This window comes from Taurulus bubalis (assembly GCF_910589615.1).
Source record: "Taurulus bubalis genome assembly, chromosome: 15".
NCBI lineage: Eukaryota > Metazoa > Chordata > Actinopteri > Perciformes > Cottidae > Taurulus > Taurulus bubalis.
Window position 1 is genome coordinate 2,466,600 of NC_136603.1, and position 17,411 is coordinate 2,484,010.

At 41.4% G+C, this 17,411-nt stretch overlaps 1 protein-coding gene and 1 pseudogene across 2 annotated transcripts; one reads left to right on the forward strand and one right to left on the reverse strand.

Moving 5' to 3' along the window:
• Positions 1-882: 882 nt before the first annotated feature.
• LOC306747441 (ZP domain-containing protein-like) lies at positions 883-2,135 on the reverse strand (annotated as a pseudogene). Its single transcript has 3 exons — positions 2,099-2,135; positions 1,390-1,574; positions 883-1,288 (listed from the first exon to the last, which is right to left on the reverse strand). The product of its transcript is annotated as a ZP domain-containing protein-like (transcript).
• Positions 2,136-10,534: 8,399 nt separating this feature from the next.
• On the forward strand, positions 10,535-13,716 carry LOC306747971 (C-type isolectin Sp-CL4-like). Its single transcript, XM_079231079.1, has 6 exons — positions 10,535-10,565; positions 10,696-10,811; positions 10,898-11,031; positions 11,533-11,661; positions 11,990-12,104; positions 13,396-13,716. Exons 2-6 carry the CDS (start codon positions 10,742-10,744, stop codon positions 13,461-13,463), a joined length of 516 nt encoding a protein of 171 aa, XP_079087205.1. The 5' UTR covers positions 10,535-10,565; positions 10,696-10,741; the 3' UTR covers positions 13,464-13,716.
• The last annotated feature ends 3,695 nt before the right edge of the window (positions 13,717-17,411 follow it).

Below are 17,411 nucleotides of genomic sequence, written 5' to 3' on the forward strand. Positions count from 1 at the left end.
GTCATGCAACTCATCAACAATGCCCACAGGGCATAGTCCACTCAAAAAATTACCGCAGGAAATGACAACCATGTTAATACATGAACAAAAAACCCTTTATTTCAACAACTGGTCACTGCTAGAAATCAAAGATGGATACCCAACCCAAAGGCCACACCCCTTTTTCATCCATTTCACAGGACATATTCGGAATATGCCGAAAAGTCATAAGCAGCCTTATAATGATAATAGAACACTATTCTAGGTCGTAAATACCCAAAAAAATGTAAGGATTTATTTTGTTGAAAAAACAGAAAATTTGCATATTTAAAAAAAAATGTGTACGAGCTTAAAATGATAATAGAACACTACTATAGGACATAAATACCCAAAAAAAATTCAGAAAAAAAAAAAAAAATTTGCATATTTTTTAAAAATGTGCACGCGTGCACGAGGGTGTTACGCGCATAAGTATACATTATATACTACTGACAAGGTCATATTTCTGTAACACCCGGTTAATTGTTTGTGTGTGTGTGTGTGTGTGTCTCCTGATTGTGTCATTCCCTTCACCTGCCCTCAGCCACTCACATGGGTGTCCCCTGATTGTCATTCCCTTCACCTGTGTTTCCCCTCTCCTATATATACTCCCCCACCTTCCCTTGTCTCCTGTCGGATTATCTTTGTTCCTGTGTGTTCATGTGTTCCATGTTATGTGCCACCTTTTTCTAGTTTTGTTTTCAGACACTTCATTTCCATCTATGACTCCACCGTCTACAAATTCATCATCTGTCATCCACACCTTACGGGGAAGTTAGTGACAAACCTCTCACAGGAAAGAAAACCACCACTCTTTACAAATACTGTCATGTCCTCTATTGCCACTAGGTGGTGTCCTCATGCCTACCCGTTCTCAATGATGGAGTAGGTTTGCTGGTAGTTTTTGTTGTCATATGGTGTAGCTCTGCAGGACTCCACAAACAGCACGGTGTTGTTGATGGAGGACGTGGCCTCTATCTGCATGTAGATCCGGTTCCCTAATTCATACACCAGCGGGTATGAATTTGGATCCACCATGGTTTGGTACTGGTTATTGGGATAGAACTCAAACTGGTAGGTGAACGTGCCGAAGCCCCGGGTCCCACACTGTGACCTTTTTCCTGTGTGCTGTGAAGCCCAGCGTCACGTTTCCATGTTTGTGGTACTTGCAGTAGAACTGCACCTCCAGCAGGTGTTTCCTGGTGATCACGTCGGTTGCGTTGTCAAACGTGGTGATTTCATTCTTGAACCTCAGGTTGTCATCGTCTTCCTGCAGAGGAAAAGGTTATGTAGTCAGTCCTCATACTGCCAGATAAAGGCAACGCCGATAACCGAGAGAAGAGCACAGCCGGTAACAAAACCCTGCGTTACCTCGATCTCAGTGCCACAACTGTTGAGGGGGATGACAGCGAAGATGTGAGTGCTGTTGGACTGCAGCCTGCAGGCGATGTTGGTGTCGTCGTTGAGCCGCAAATGGTCCTCATGGAGTCCAGAGAATGAAGCTTTCTCAACATGTACGGTCATTGTGGACTCGGTGCAGATCACATTGGAATTAACTAGAGGAAGAGATTGTTCAAAATACACATTAAACCAATGGTATGCCACTTATTTACAGGTGGCAGTTATGCCATCAAGAAATTCAGCAAACACTGGGAAGAAGAAGACTGTAAGCTAGTGAACCTTGATGTAAACAATTCAGGATTTTAAATATTTCAAACATATCCATCCATCCATTATCAGCTGCTTATCCGGGGTCGGGCCGACCCAGGCTTCCCTCACACCCGCAACACTTTCCAGCTCATTCTGGGGGACCCCGAGACGTTCCAAGGCCAGCCGGGAGATATAATCCCTCCAGCGTGTCCTTGGTCTTCCCCGGGGTCTCCTACCAGTTGGACGTGCCTGAAAAACCTCTAATGGGAGGCATCCAGGAGGCATCCTGACTTTTATAGAAGTACATGTCTTGCAGACATATTTATTCAATATATTTGGCCCTTTAACTCCGTATTTAGCATTTAGTAATTGGTGAAAATATACACCATTACAGCCGTAGTTATAAAATAAAACATTAAAGTAGACTCACTTTGCTTCTTTCGGACTTCTACCAGAACACACCTCATCTCGGACTGATAGATGCCAGACCTGAGGAGCATTGATGAACACTGATTGAATTCCTGTTTCAGTTAGGCTGATATGACTGTTGCATTATTACTGCTGTTGTTGTCTCCGAGCTACGATCAAACTGATAAAAGTGAGTTTGTTAGGTAGGTAACTTTAACCAGCGTTAGCAGAGATAACAGTGCAAACTAAAAGGCTTGTGCAACAATGTCATATTTTGCACCTTTAAGATAAGACTTCATGTTGATGTTTGATCTCTTGTGTTCATGAATGAAATATATTTCATTTCAAGATTTGAGATTAAGTTTGAAAATCCAGAGTCTATCAAGTATTGGGTTTTCTAACTTTTAATGCACATTTCCTTCTCAAATTTTTAATGACATGTGAATTATTTAAATTATTTATGTTCTTAATTGGTTGAATCATTCTTAATTGTTCTTAACCTCTACCTTGTTGCTAAAGAAAAAAACACCAAACAGAGAAGTGTTACTTACTGTGAAGACGTTGTGTTGAGTGTCCGACGGAAAAATATGAAAGTAAAAAGGTCTAACTATTATAACCGTATAATCATTTTCTTTTTCTATATAACCATTTGTGTGTGTATATATATATATATATATATATATATATATACTGTTTGGTTTTAGTTTGTGATTAGACCACATAAAATTCATAGGACACTATAAATTGCTATGTTATATACTCTTTTTGAATGAGATGTGTTAAATGTTCTCTCCTTTGTTGTTGGCAGTATTACCAAATAAGGTAGTGAAACCTCCTCTGTCCAACTCTGGTGACAGGATGACTTATGTATTCTGGTGTATAAAAGAGGGGGTAGGAATGCATGTTTTTGGGGGGTGCCTGGCAATTCTGTGCAGGAGTAGACAAGAGAGAAGAGGTGTTCACTCACCAGCTCTAAAAACTTAACCCTTTATCTTAGTTACTTGTGACTTTTAAACTGTTTGATTGAATTTAATTTTTTGTATGTAAGATAAACTTTGAATAAAAACTCGGCCTAACCATTCGTAAGGGACTGAAACCAAACCAAAGGTTCTGGTTCTTTAAAACAATTTAAACCCTCTTTCCCAGTTCATCCACCGTGAGATACAGAAGTGACGACTGAATCTACCAAAGAGACTATAGGTAAGTGTCTTTGGGTGAAGACTTTTGCAGTGTTTGTCATAATGATGAGATGGTGTCAAAATAGGTAGAGAGAAGGTATAGACGATATACGTACTCGCTTGATTAGGGTTGGGAGTTACAGCCTACCGCAGGGGACCTAGAGCGCAAGCTGTAAAACACCCTCGACAAAACCTATAACTTATTTTGAAAATAACACAAAAACCAAACAATTTAGCAGGGGGTGAGATAAAAGACTGAAGGCGTTATGCCAATATCGGATGAGGATTGTTATTTCCTCCGGGATCACTAGGATAATTAGCCGACGGAGTGCCACCGAGTTAGGTGCGAGGTCTTGCCTTTCCTACTCTCCCCCCTAACCCTCCTCTTTCCCTGGCAAGACCACCATTCACGCTACAGTTGTTGTGATGGTGATGCTGTGTGGTAGCGGTTACAGCAGACCTGAAAGAGTGTGTTACAAAGTCAAATCATGGCACATACACACACACACACATTCCCTCATAAGGAGCCCAAAGCTTACCCGGTCATCGATTCAACAGCAAAGCAAACCGAGAAAAAATCTCCCAGGTCATCTTCGATAGGCGTCCAGCTGATGACGAACTCCCCATGTGTGTTCCTTTGCTTGGTGATATTCAGTGGGCCACTGATGATACTATCATGTATTCTGTGTGAAAACAAAAGAAGGAAACCAGAGATGTATTGACTCCATATGGCTGCTGTTATCTTACGCGCCTCGAGGCAACACTGATCACGTTGGGTCTCACTCACGTTGCGTGTGACGTTTGTGCTTTGACTGTGATCTCCACTTCTTTGTTGACCTCTGCTTGGATCCGGGCTCCATTTAAAGGTGTTGGGTACACAAACTTTGGCAAGTAGAGTCCCTCCTCACACAAGGGAGCAGGTGGGTCCACTGGAGTTAAAAATAGAAGATTACTTTACATTCCAAAGTGCAATAAGTAAATAATACTTAAAACTGACACTTTGCTGCTGACTGTGGATCAAAAAAGTGTCACTCATTTTCATCAAAGACTAATTTTCCGGTTGGCTATGGCTGTTCATGAAAAGTTGATGTTTTAAAGAGACATGTTTTTAACAGGACAGACGCATTCATTGTAGGAAACGAATTTGACAGGCAATGGTTTGCTGAATAAATAAAATGTAGAAAATCTAAAGCTAGTTTCTAGTCAAACTTTTCTCAGGGACTTTAAGATCACTAAAACAATGGCTTCTGTCGTGTGTAACATCTCACTACATTGTTGCCAGAGCTGCAACATGAAGGAAAGTCTCATCACAGTGAAGGCACTGCAGCAACAGTTTTTTGTTTAGTTTTTGTGGATTGACTCATAGAAAATGTTGTCACACAACAAAAATAACTCACCAAGAAAGGAGAATTGCAATGGCAATGTACTGAGGGGAGGAGTGTTGGCATGCAGGGGGGTGCTAGAGTACGGTGAGGTTGTTGTTGGTGCTGCGGTGGTTGTTGTTGGTGCTGCAGTTGTTGGTGCTGCGGTGGTTGTTGTTGGTGCTGTGTTGGTGGTTGTCGGTGCTGCGGTGGTGGTTGTTGGTGGTGCTACAGTTGTTGTTGGTGCTACGGTTGTTGGTGGTGCTATGGTGGTTGTTGTTGGTGCTGCGGTGGTTGTTGTTGGTGCTGCGGTTCTTGGTCCTGTGGTGGTGGTTGTTGGTGCTACGGTTGTTGTTGGTGCTACGGTTGTTGGTGGTGCTATGGTGGTTGTTGTTGGTGCTGCGGTGGTTGGTGCTGCGGTGGTTGTTGTTGGTGCTGTGTTGGTGGTTGTTGGTGCTGCGGTTCTTGGTCCTGCGGTGGTGGTTGTTGGTGCTACGGTGGTTGTTGTTGGTGCTGCGGTTCTTGGTCCTGCGGTGGTGGTTGTTGGTGCTGCGATGGTGGTTGTTGGTGCTGCGGTAGTTGTTGGGTGTGATGTGGTGTTTTTTTGTGCGGCAGTTGTGATGGGCCACCACGAAGTAATGTACCACCGGGATGTTGTAGTTGGGGCAGTTGTAGTGCTCCAACCGGGCCAAACTGTGGCTTCTCTTCTATGCCTCATAACCAGTGGGGCCCTGGCAGATTGGGATCCATCAGTGTAGGCCAGAGTGATGGGCCTTTGCAGGAAGTCCTCCACCATCAACTCAAATAAAAAAAACACTGGGGTCTGCTGTGGAGTTTTGGTAGTGTAGTGTGCAAGAGCCCTGAGAATGTGAACATTTTAAGGTTAAGTGAGGTATTACAATGTATTAGGAAATAGATATTTCAACTAACCTGATCTAAGGCAAAGCCTGGAGGTGGGTGACACGAGCCACACTCCAAATTTAAGATATTTCCATTTCCGCATTGAACTTTGTCGCCATCAGGATCAAAGGACATCAGCTTGTATGACCGTGGGCAGTTCTGGGGAACTCTTGAGTAGACACATTAACATGAGTTAGTAACAATCTACTATGCAAAGAGTTTTACACAAAATGATCTAATCAGACACAAACATGCACGTCTGGATAGCTAGACAAATGCAAGAAGTAATATAAAACCAGTGACATGCTGGTAGAGGTCTAGTTTCATAACATGTTCCATATGGAATAAAAAAATGTTAAATCATAATTTAAATAGCAGAATATAATATCATTTTATTTTGGCTCTTCCCAACAGGAAAATGTTGTAAAAACTAAATGCCATGCTAACTGCAGGGGACTTACCTGAGGAAAGGTAGAATGGCGATGTCTGGCGATGTTGACTTCATACAGACGTTAACACAACTGTTTCACACAATACATGAATATATTCAGCAAGTTCACACTGTGTAAAGACAACATGACAATAAGACACTTCAGTACCACCAACCCTGAAATCCCATTAATCACATGACTGTCCTGTTTTCTGTTTGTGTTTCTGTTTGTGTTAGTGGGGGCACTGGAACGATGAGAAGTGTCATAGCAAGAGGCCCTTTGTGTGTCAAGTGAGACTAGTAGTTCAGAGTGACACTCTAGTAGTTCAGAGTGAGACTGTCAGCAAAGCAGTTTAAGCCTTAGCAGATTAAAGTACACAGAGAGTGGACGTTGTGCTTGATTGTCATGGACTTCAACAAATCCAATCTTTAGTTTGACAAGCTGGGCGGATTGTTTGACGTGCAGCGCCATCGAGGTGGCTTGGACGTCTGGTCAGTGGCCCAGCGTGACCATTATTATGCGCTGTGATTGGTCAGTGTGTCAATAGGGCGGAGCTCAGTTTTTTGCGTGTTTTGGCGTGGAGTGGCGTCTGCTGTATGAACGCGCCGTGTATTGAGTGTCTGACAGTAACTCCTGGGACACTTTCTAGGGCGCATGCCGCGGCCGGTGTGCGCACCTCTTAACAGCTGTTATGCTGTGTTTACACTGAGCGAAGGACGCGACGCATCAAGAGTTGAAATTTCCCAACTCATAGTTGTGTCAGCCAATCAGCGTTGAGAAGCTCCGCCCGTCACCACCGCCGTCTTGCCTTCTTGTTGCTGCTCCGCCAGAAGTAGCGCTGGTAGCGGCTTCATTCAGACAATGTTGTGGGACTACGGATAATATTATGAACCCAGACACCATAGAGTTTGATGTTCCCACGTATGTGGAGTTTACACAACAAGTATAAAGCAGAACTAGTGGTTATTTCCATGGTGGATGAAGGAATCGGTATCCGTTTTACGGAGATAAGCCAGACGCAGTTCCTGGAGGAGTTGGTGAAATTCACCGAGCTGTGTGCGGCTACGGATGATGTTATGAACCCAAACACGAGGGCGTTTGGTGTTCTGACATGTTTGGGACTTCCACAACAAGTATAAAGCAGAACTAGTGGTTATTTATTCCATAGTCGATACCGGAAATGAAAGCTCTTTTTCACGGAGAGACCCGACAGCGATAAGCCACGCCCCCCTTGTGGCGGCGCGATTTGTCTTTGTGGCGTTTGGTGTGAACACCCTCGTTTCACTCGCGCGACCAAACTGAAGCGGTAAGAGCGGTGTGAACACGGCATTAGAGTCGAACTCTTCTGACGGTGATCTCCGGTATAGAGTTGTGATGTTCGCAGTAAGAGCTACGCCACCTGGGTGTGCTGCTGGTGAGGGACAGTACGAGTGAGAGGCAGACGAGCCGATAGCGTGAGGGGATGGTCTTCCTGTCTGAACTTACGCCAGAGCTTCATGTGTTTTCATGTGTAGAGACGGCATTGAAGGCGTAGGGAGGAAATGCACGGCCCGCCACTGAGTTATACAGCACGAACGACAATATCTCAAGAACTGACATCGGGCATAAGAGAAACCATTTCCGCTCTGCTCGAAGCAGGAGTGTTAGAACAGACTAGTAGTCCGTGTAATACTCTTTTATAGTCGTTTAAAAACCAAAATGTCCATGGTAATATGTCAAATATATAATAATACAACACACATACAAATTCAGTAACTTCAGCCTTTTTTAAACACTCAACAGCTTTCATGCACACACATGAAATAAAAAAGTCCAACTACTGAGAAGCAGTTTCAAAAAGACTAAACTTATGTAACTTTAGCTGAGAATACTCACTCACTGAGTCTATGACCAATGATGCACGATGGAAACATTCAGTGTCTCCAGAAGCAGCTTTAACCACAAACTCAAAATAAATTAACTAAAAAGTGCAATTAAAAAAAGATTCAAGTTTACAACATTAACTGACAAGAGTCTCAGAGTCTGGAGTTGCGAGTACATTAATGCAGAGTCAGTGCACATGGATGTGAGTAACAAGCATTTCCTCCGGGCGGCGTGAATGACGCGAATGGCGCAACTTGAAAAAGTTTGCCTCATTCAGGAGAATATTATCAACCAAGACGCAAGGATGATGTTCTGACATGTTTGGGACTTCCACAACAAGTACAAAGCAGAAATAGTGGTTATTTCTTCCATGGTGGATGTTTCCATGGCGATAAGCCCCTCCTCCCCTCCGCAGATCACAAATGGACGGTGAGGAAAACTCACGGAAGTAAAGCGAGGTGTGAACGCAGCATTAAGGACTGTGAATAGACGGAACTCCCCTTCAAAATAAAACATCCGCTTCAAAATAAAAGCAGAGGACTTTTTCTTACAATTTTTTTCCTCCCAGGCATGGATCTGCGACCCACTGAAAACAGGTCTGCAACCCACTTATGGGTCACCACCCATCAGTTGAGAATCACTGCTCTAATGTATTTAATATTTTACCATCCATACACACATTTACTTATAATGTCTGCACACTGAATATTTGTGCTTTCATTGGTGGCATTAACTTACATTGAAGCTCATATGATGCACTAATTCAAGCCTGCGTTCCTGTTTGGTGGTGCGGACACGTGATCCAAACCCACTACGGACGACCACCATGTTATGAGCTAAGAGGGTTTCGTCTTCTCACATATTTCTGTGAGATCAGGCTCTTTCTTTCTGTCCTGTTTCACCACCGTGTTTCTCTAAAGACTGTCTGCTCTGCCAACATCAATAAAAAAGACCTGAAGTCAACCGGTTCCTCCCTGTGCTCTGGCAATGCCGCGTGGATGTTTGATCACATTCATCTTCCACGCAAGGAAGTTACCCTTCGTTTTGTGAGGCGGATCATGAATACATTAATATTATTAGAGCGATCACAAACTGCAGACAGGAACCTGCTGACTTATGGGAAGTCAACATGTCTGTCATTGTCTGTACAGTGATGGTCAGCTGATGTCAGCTTGACATCACATGGACTGCTGAGTGGCACCAGTTGCTCATCATTGTTGGCAGTTGGATGGTAAAAAAAGAAGAATAAAACCTTCTTATTAAACACAGCAGCACCGTGTTGTACTTTACTCATTAGAATAGACAGTTGATCTTTCTGTTTGCTTTTATCATTAAACTAGTTTTCTGCAGGACTACTCCTCACCCTGAAGGGCTTTCACAGCAAACAGAGATCTACATGATGAACTTGAATCATCCTTAGATGAAGAAATGAATACTAATAATGGGCGTTCAGCAGTTTGAAACAGTATCAGCTCCTCTGAACACGACTCTTTGTCCTCTACCTGCATGGGGTTGGAGGGTGGAGTCAGCTGGTCCGCTCACCTGGACTGACTCTGGGATCTTTCTGTCTCCTGACTTTCACCTTTTGGGCTTTTAGCTTTATTTATTGGTCAGTTGACTAAAACAAACCCAGACCACATGTGGGGTCTCTCCATGCGGTCCAATCTTGAGCCAGGTTGTGACTGACAGATATATTTTAAATGTATTTAATATTTTACCATCCATACAGACATTTGCTAATAATGTCTGCACACTTCAGTCCTCTGAATATTTGTGCTTTCATTGGTGGCATTAACTTACATTGAAGCTCATATGATGGACTAATTCAAGCCTGCGTTCCTGTTTGGTGGTGCGGACACGTGATCCAAACCCACTACGGACGACCACCATGCTATGAGCTAAAAGGTTTTTGTCAACCGGTTCCTCCCTGAGCTCTGGCAATGCCCAGTGGATGTTTGATCACATTCATCTTCCACGCAAGGAAGTTACCCTTCGTTTTGGGGTGCTGATCATGAATACATTAATATTATTAGAGCGATCACAAACTGTAGACAGGAATGTACTGAACCCTAAAAAGTCAAGTTTTAACCCTAATATTGAATAATGGACATTGTGTAAAGATCTTTGACCCCACAATGCAATTCATACAAGGACACACACACTCACCAACCTGCTGTCAGTTCCATCAAAGTTCAAGTTGAATTATCACTTGAAACATAGAAATACATTCTTTCAAATAATATGTGTGACTTTCTCTGAGGGAAACTGATAGAATTGGATGCAAACAAACCCCAGTAGTTAGTGAATGTGGCCCCTGGAGTACAGCAATAGAACCCCTGCATCCTGCATCAAGATGAGCTATAATGATAAGAACTATAATGAGGGTGGGCTGTGGGGACCATAGTGTCCAGCTGGTGAATATATTTTGCAAAATATGGACTTTGAGAACTCTTTTAGTGAGTCCTATACAGGCCGTTCCACATATCAACATTTAGAAAACATTCATAGAGCTGCAACTCATGAACTGGCCAACACTCAACCTAGTATTGAAGAAGTGCTTTGTTTGTTCATGGATGCTTCGTATTATAATGTTGTAACTGAATAGAGGTGGATCCTACTTCTGGGATGACGTGGAAGTTAAACAGGCGTGTTATTGAAGTAGTTCATGTTTTAACATTCAGACCCTCAGGCATGGCTGTGAAAGGTATTTAAACAGACCTTCAGTATGAGATGCAACGAGGGAGAAGACACTTGAGGTGAGTCCTCTTTGTCTCTTGGTGGAGGTTTTAGAGAACAGAAATAACTTTAATCTGATCTGTGGGTTAGAAAACTGGTAATAACTGAAGTGTCTTGTTGTAATGGGGTTGAACGGTGCGGCATTTCCAGGTGATATTCCAGTTGTAGAGTTCTGAGAGTCAGTGAATCCTGAGCCATGCGTCCTGTTGTGGTGACTGCCGTCCTTCTTCTGGTGGTGCTGATGTCCATGTCAGCCTCTGCAGAATGTAAGAACCAAACTGTCACTAAATCACTTTCTACACAGACACCAGGAACACTAAACTAACAGCACTTCTTTTTTTCTGTGAAACAGGGAATCCTGGAGAAATGTGTCGGACCAAATATCCGGCCAAACCATGTAGAATTGATGCTAACTGGGTCCAGTTCGGTAATGACCGCTGTGTGAAGGTGTTCCACAAGTCACATTTGACCAATGAAAGAGCGAGGGTAATAAAAACAAACACACACCAGACTACAGACAGTACATTTGACCTCTTCCTGTTCACACAGTCTCATCACTTGCTGTGGAAGCTGTATTTATAGAAAGGAGAAGTCCATTTACTCTCAAGTATAATCAAGTGTTTTAATAAAGCAGGTACAGCTATGGAGGGTCATTTACCCAGAGCAAAAATTGACAAATGAATTTTTATACTTTTGGCATTTTGAAAATAATAGAAAATCTTCATCATAATGAATCCCAAAAAAAATGTCATTACAAGCTTGAATTCAAACATTTAAATTGAAATGGGAAACAGGAAAATTAAATGATGAGAAAAATGAGCAGTCAAAATGAATTGAAGTCATCTTTATATTGTTGAGGGTGATCTTGTGAATTCTCCTCAGAGCAGAAGGGAACTGAACAGCCTTCATGACTTCAGGTCAGGAGAAGAAAGTTCAAATCAGGGAATGAGGATGAAGAATAATCCTCATTATCTCTTTTGATTACAGAAACACTGTAAGATCTCCCGTAATGGAGAGCTGATATCAATCCACAGCCTTGCTGAGCTGTGTCAACTGGAATGTGCCATGTACAGGGCTACGACTACAAGACTTCAATACTGGATCGGAATGCATCGGGTAAGAAGTGAATGTTTCTGTTCAGTTTGTGCCTCTAATGTGTTTACAATGAAATCACAGAGGTAAACATGTGTTATTGAATTATGTTACTACTCTCATGAATTGTCCACCAAAATAAAATAGAGACATCCAAACTGAGCTGAATACTACTTACTGTGTACTTCTACCTCAGAGTACCATGTTGTAGTACTGCATTAACCTGCTGACACATGTTAATGTTATGTTGCAGATTCAGATTTGACTCCTACAATGTAATAATTACAATATGAATATGAATATAGTACAGTGGTCATCCTCAGGTCATCCATTGTTTGTTTTTTGTTTTCAGTCAAGCAAAGGATTTGTTTGGACCGATGGGACTAAACACGACTACTCCCATTGGTATCGTGGCCAACCGGACAACTCTTGGGCGAATGAGTATTGCGTTGAGATGAACTACGGGGGTAAGTGAACTAAAGACTCAGGAGGAGAGGTTATAACTTAATAGAGATGAACGTAGACTTCTGAACCTCAAGAAAAGACACTTTCATGACCCCTGGTGGATGATTATTAAAGTAGCTCAAGAAAACAGTCCAGATGAGCATGAAGGAAGGTGCTGCATTTAAACCTCACTGAACCTCTTCATGTCACACTGATTTAAAATACTGTGTCAGATTGGGAAGTCCATCCTGTATACACCTCTCTGACACCGGAGTATGTAATGTCTGTATGTCTGCAACAAAGCAGGGGTCACTAATAGGAGGACCGTGGTCCGGATCCGGTCCTAGACGCGTTGTATCTGAACCCTGAACCCAGAGATCATTGATTATTACATTTTGATGAAGAGCTTCTATTTCAGCTTGTCCAGCCTTCAGGGCACTCGTTCAGCGGTCCAAGAAACACACCACCAACTACATGCATGTAAATCATCTCACGTGACGCTACTCAGAAAACCAAATATGTATTCTGATCAACTTCCTGCCTCGTGACGTCTCATATGTTCAGAGACCGAGATGATTATTAAAAGCAGCAATGTGAAGCTCCACTACGAGACAAAGCACAGAACCTTTGATCAAACGTACCCACTCACATCTGAGATGAAGTACAGGAAATAAACCTGAGAGCTCAATATGATCAGAATGCTAACACATTCATTTACTGTCCAATAATGATGTAAACAGAGAGGAATAGAGCTGAAACAAGTGGTTTAATAACCACAGATAAAGTCCCTTTTTAGAATATGAGATCAATATAATGTGTTTTCAGTGAATTCAGTAAAATTCATTTTTCTATGATGAATTACTTTATTTTAAGTCACTATTTTCAAAATCATTCTGTTCTTTCACTCTTTCATTCATTCATAAATACATCCCATATTTTACTTGAAACAAGATCATTTTATTTTATGATTCATCTAATTCAATTTGAAAACTGACTATCAATATTGTTGAGATATTATTTAATTGAACTTCATTTGATTTGACAGTCAGTTGTTGACTTCATACAGACGTTAACACAACTGTTTCACACAATACATGAATATATTCAGAGTCCTGGGTTTCCTCAACATGAAGAGAGGGTTTAAGTGAAGGACGAGGCATATCAGGAGCATACATTAATATAGTATAATGCAGTAAGTACACACATTCATAGCAAGTTCACACTGTGTAAAGACAACATGACAATAAGACATTTCAGTACCACCAACCCTGAAATCTCATTAATCACATGACTGTCCTGTTTTCTGTTTTACAGGCTGGGGACTCTGGAACGATGCATCATGTTATTGGTGGAAGCCCTTTGTGTGTCAAGTGAGACTCTAGTAGTTCAGAGTGAGACTCTAGTAGTTCAGAGTGAGACTCTAGTAGTTCAGAGTGAGACTCTAGTAGTTCAGAGTGAGACTCTAGTAGTTCAGAGTGAGACTCTAGTAGTTCAGAGTGAGACTCTAGTAGTTCAGAGTGAGACTCTAGTAGTTCAGAGTGAACATGAAGAGCTGCAGTTGGACTCGTCTTCATCAACTGTAACCACTGCAAGCTTTCACATTTACTGCAATAAATATCCAGCATCATAAAGACATGTTGATGGTTCCTGTGTCTTCTGTTTGTATTCAGCTGTATGACAGTTGATCCATCTGTCTTCATGTCATGGCATCAGTAGAAAACACAGCTTCATCATATCACTCATCAAGACAGACTGAAGGCTGAGAAACCAGAGGGAACCAAACACTGATGAATCAGGACAACATAAAGCAGGATAATCATGAAAAACATACAGAAGATATAGTTTGTAATAATATTTTGTGACGTATACAGGAGCCCTGTGTCTGATTGCTTCATGTTAATAACCACATTTTGGTAGTTTCAGGTTATCTTAAATGTTCTAGTTTTCATATTGAAACCAATGAGATAATCTGACTTGAAATGATGGTTTGAGATATTTCATAATGTAACATTTTATCTATAAAAATATTCATATGAAACCATCTCAAAAGGAAACTTTGCGATCGAAGTGGTCACAACTCATAGACATGAAAAAGCTAAATTCTCCCCATCATTTTAAGATGGTAAAGACTTGATTGTGTAGTCTCTTTGGCTTTCTGCACACGGTCAGTCTGTGAGGGAAACAATTCATTGCGTAGGAAACACATCAATGCACCTCAAAGGTTTCTGAATCTTTCATGAATGTTCTGCATGAATGAGACCTAACATGTCATCAGATCGTCATCATGTCCTTATAAACTCAAAGCTCCTTTTTCTCCTTTTCCGACAATGAGAGAAGTGTGTTTTTTCAAAACTAAAACGGTGCCATCTCCTCATCCACAAGGTCGATTTAATTCATTTCAATTGCTAAAATATCGCCCACTCTCAGTGTACTTTAATCTGCAAAGGCCTTAATCCTTAATGTTTCTGAGTACATATAATTCACCAGGCTGAACACCCACGTGCCGTCCTCTTTGTTGACCTTTTTTTACGTCGCCATACTTCTACTGGCTAGCCCGTGTTTAATGGCACAGTGCAATGCATTATGGGTAATTCCCTTGGGCCAAGTCTGCATCTAATGCTGATTTACGGAAAGGGTTTTCAAAGGACTCAAAATGTCTGCGAGAGACTATAACACTCGACGGTTTGACAGCAGGACACAACTAAACCTTCGTATCTCTGTGTAATTTGGGGTTTGTATGTATGTATCTCAGCGTAGCTACCCGTGTGCTCCTACACGCGTGTTCTAATTCTTTCCAACTCGGAGACGGGGAGCCAAGCAGACTCACACCAGCAGCTGATGATGATTGTGACTTTTTATATCTTTTACCAGATTAAAATTAAACACCTGAGACCCAGGTCTGCTTCCTGCTTCTTAATTAAACTTCATATGCATTGTATTAAGTAGATGTATTAAGTAGATGTGTTCAGTAGATGTTCTGCTGTTATAAATGCATGTTGGTCAAGCTCCCACACTTTTTTTTATAAATTAACTGCATGTAGACAATGTACATGTAAACAGCCAAATATGTCTACCCTGTCATGGACAAATTCAAAGTAGAGTACATACATTGTAGTTACATAGTGATTATAACATTTTCAGTCCCTTTCTCAACAATGTATTTTATTTGATGGTAAAAGTATTTGGATAATAAAATTATGCAAATAATGTCCACCTGACAATGACAGAGTTGACATTTTTGGCTAATGTTTAATGAGGTGGACCTTCAGTTAGCAAGGTAACTGTGTACTGTTTAACAAATAGATTTCGAATTTCTGAAAGGTTTTTATATTAATTGATATTTCACTATGACAGAGTGGACATGATAAGCTTGACAACATAACACTGCACACATAACATGATGAAAACTACGAAATATAAGTGTAACTAGAAAATGCATTTCCTGCTGAAAATGCGTTGGAATGCAAAAAGCTGAAGCTTAAAGCTTAAATATTTAAAAATATAGCTGAATTTATCTGAATATAGCTGAAAATAAAAAATATGAAATTATAGAATAATAGCTGAAGGTTTTGTCAACATTTGAACGTTTAAAATGTGTCTGTAGCTCAAGGTATGCAGATCCTGTACGCTTTTGAAGTTGAAGAGGATTTGAAGATTTCCTCCATCTGATCACATTCATTTTAATTTTCATAAAAAGCTTAATATTTCAAGTCAGAAATATGAAAAGGTCATTGCCATTGTGTCCTTAAGGAGCTGAACATTTTAATAGCTGAGCAGTTTCTGTAGCTGAATATATGGAGGAGGAGGAGGAGGAGAGATTCAAAATGTGTCCGGAAGAAAGAAGATATAAAAGGTGATTGACAGGTATAGAAAGAGAGAGGGAGAGTGAAACAGAAGAGAGAGAAAGAAAGACAAAAGAGGGAGAGAGGGGTAGAGAACAAGAGAGGCATAGGAGAGGGAGAGAAGGAGGGAAAGAGAGACAGACAGACAGAGGGAGGACAGAGAGAGGGGGAGAGACAGAACGAGAGAGAGAAAGAAAGAGAGGGAGGGATGAGAGAGAGACAGAGGGGGAGAGAGACAGGACATAGAAGGAGCGAGAGGGGACGGGGGAGAGACAGAGCAGGAGAGAGTGAGAAAGAGAGAGAGAGGGATGGATAGAGAGAAAGGGAGACAGACAATAAGTGAGTTGTTAGAGGGAGAGGGCTACAGAGCGAGAGAGAGGGGGGGTTGGTAGCATTTTGAGAAGCTTGCATGGAGGGACTTAGGACCAAGGGGAATGCAGGTATGACTTTGTCATACACTCACATCCATGGTTCAATATCACTCTTGGAAGAGAGAATCATTTAATTTTCACAGAAAACAGCTGAGAGCGCAGGGGCCGCTACTTAGCTGACAGGGTACAAATGTTCAGTCAGGGTTTCGAATTCATAATATTACACCAGCAAACTGAATGCTGGGTAAACTCCGCCCACTTATCATGATACTTCGTCGCACAGGAGAGAGCGTCTCCTGTGTGACGGAGTTTCCCAGTGGGTGTGTGTGTGTGTGTGTGTGTGTGCGTTATGAATACCAGCCCCTATTGTCTTTGATCTCTAAAGAATCAGCAACTCCTTGACTTAAGAAAAAAAAGAAAAAATATATATATTATTTATTTTCTACATAAATATGATCAAAAGTCAAGAGTCTGAGTGCACACAACCATATTACCACATGCATGCGCGTGGCCATTCGCGCTTAGTCTAACACAGCCAACTTTATGCTAGCAATCAAATTCACTTCCTCCACCAACAGCTGCAGTGTCTGTGTGTTAAAACAAGAATGAGTGTGTGTCCCCACAATGACGTTAAAACAATGAGTGTGAAGCGGTGATTAGTTCAAACTGAAAACACCTGTGACATGAGGGAGAGACTGAGTTGTATGATCTCCATAGACTCCAGTGCATTTTTTTTTCATAAAAAGCTTCATATTTGAAGAACTTCAAAGGCAAGACGCCAAAATAATAATATTTTCTGAGAGATAAGACTCTTGCGAACGCGTCGATGTTGTTTGTGGGTCTTTAGGCTACACGATGTGTCTCTAGTCGCAATTTCTAAATCAGGTACGGTCGTCGAAGAGAGACATTTTTGAGGAAGATTTAACATGGGAGGGAATGGAAGAAGAAGGAGGCCACCTCTCACATACAAAGTTTATATATATAGTTTTGAATATATATATTCTATATATAGTTTACAAAGTAAGACAAGATTTCCTACGTTTTGATGTATAAATTATGCCCAAAGACTTAGTATTGTGGAGGAGATGGCAAAAAGCAAAAAGAAAATCTAACTAAT

Coding starts and splice junctions, on each gene's coding strand:
- LOC306747971 (XM_079231079.1), top strand. CDS start 10,742: ATGCGTCCTGTTGTGGTGACTGCCGTCCTTCTTCTGGTGGTGCTGATG. Junction 10,812..10,897: donor CATGTCAGCCTCTGCAGAAT/GTAAGAACCAAA, acceptor TCTGTGAAACAG/GGAATCCTGGAGAAATGTGT. Junction 12,105..13,395: donor CGTTGAGATGAACTACGGGG/GTAAGTGAACTA, acceptor TCTGTTTTACAG/GCTGGGGACTCTGGAACGAT.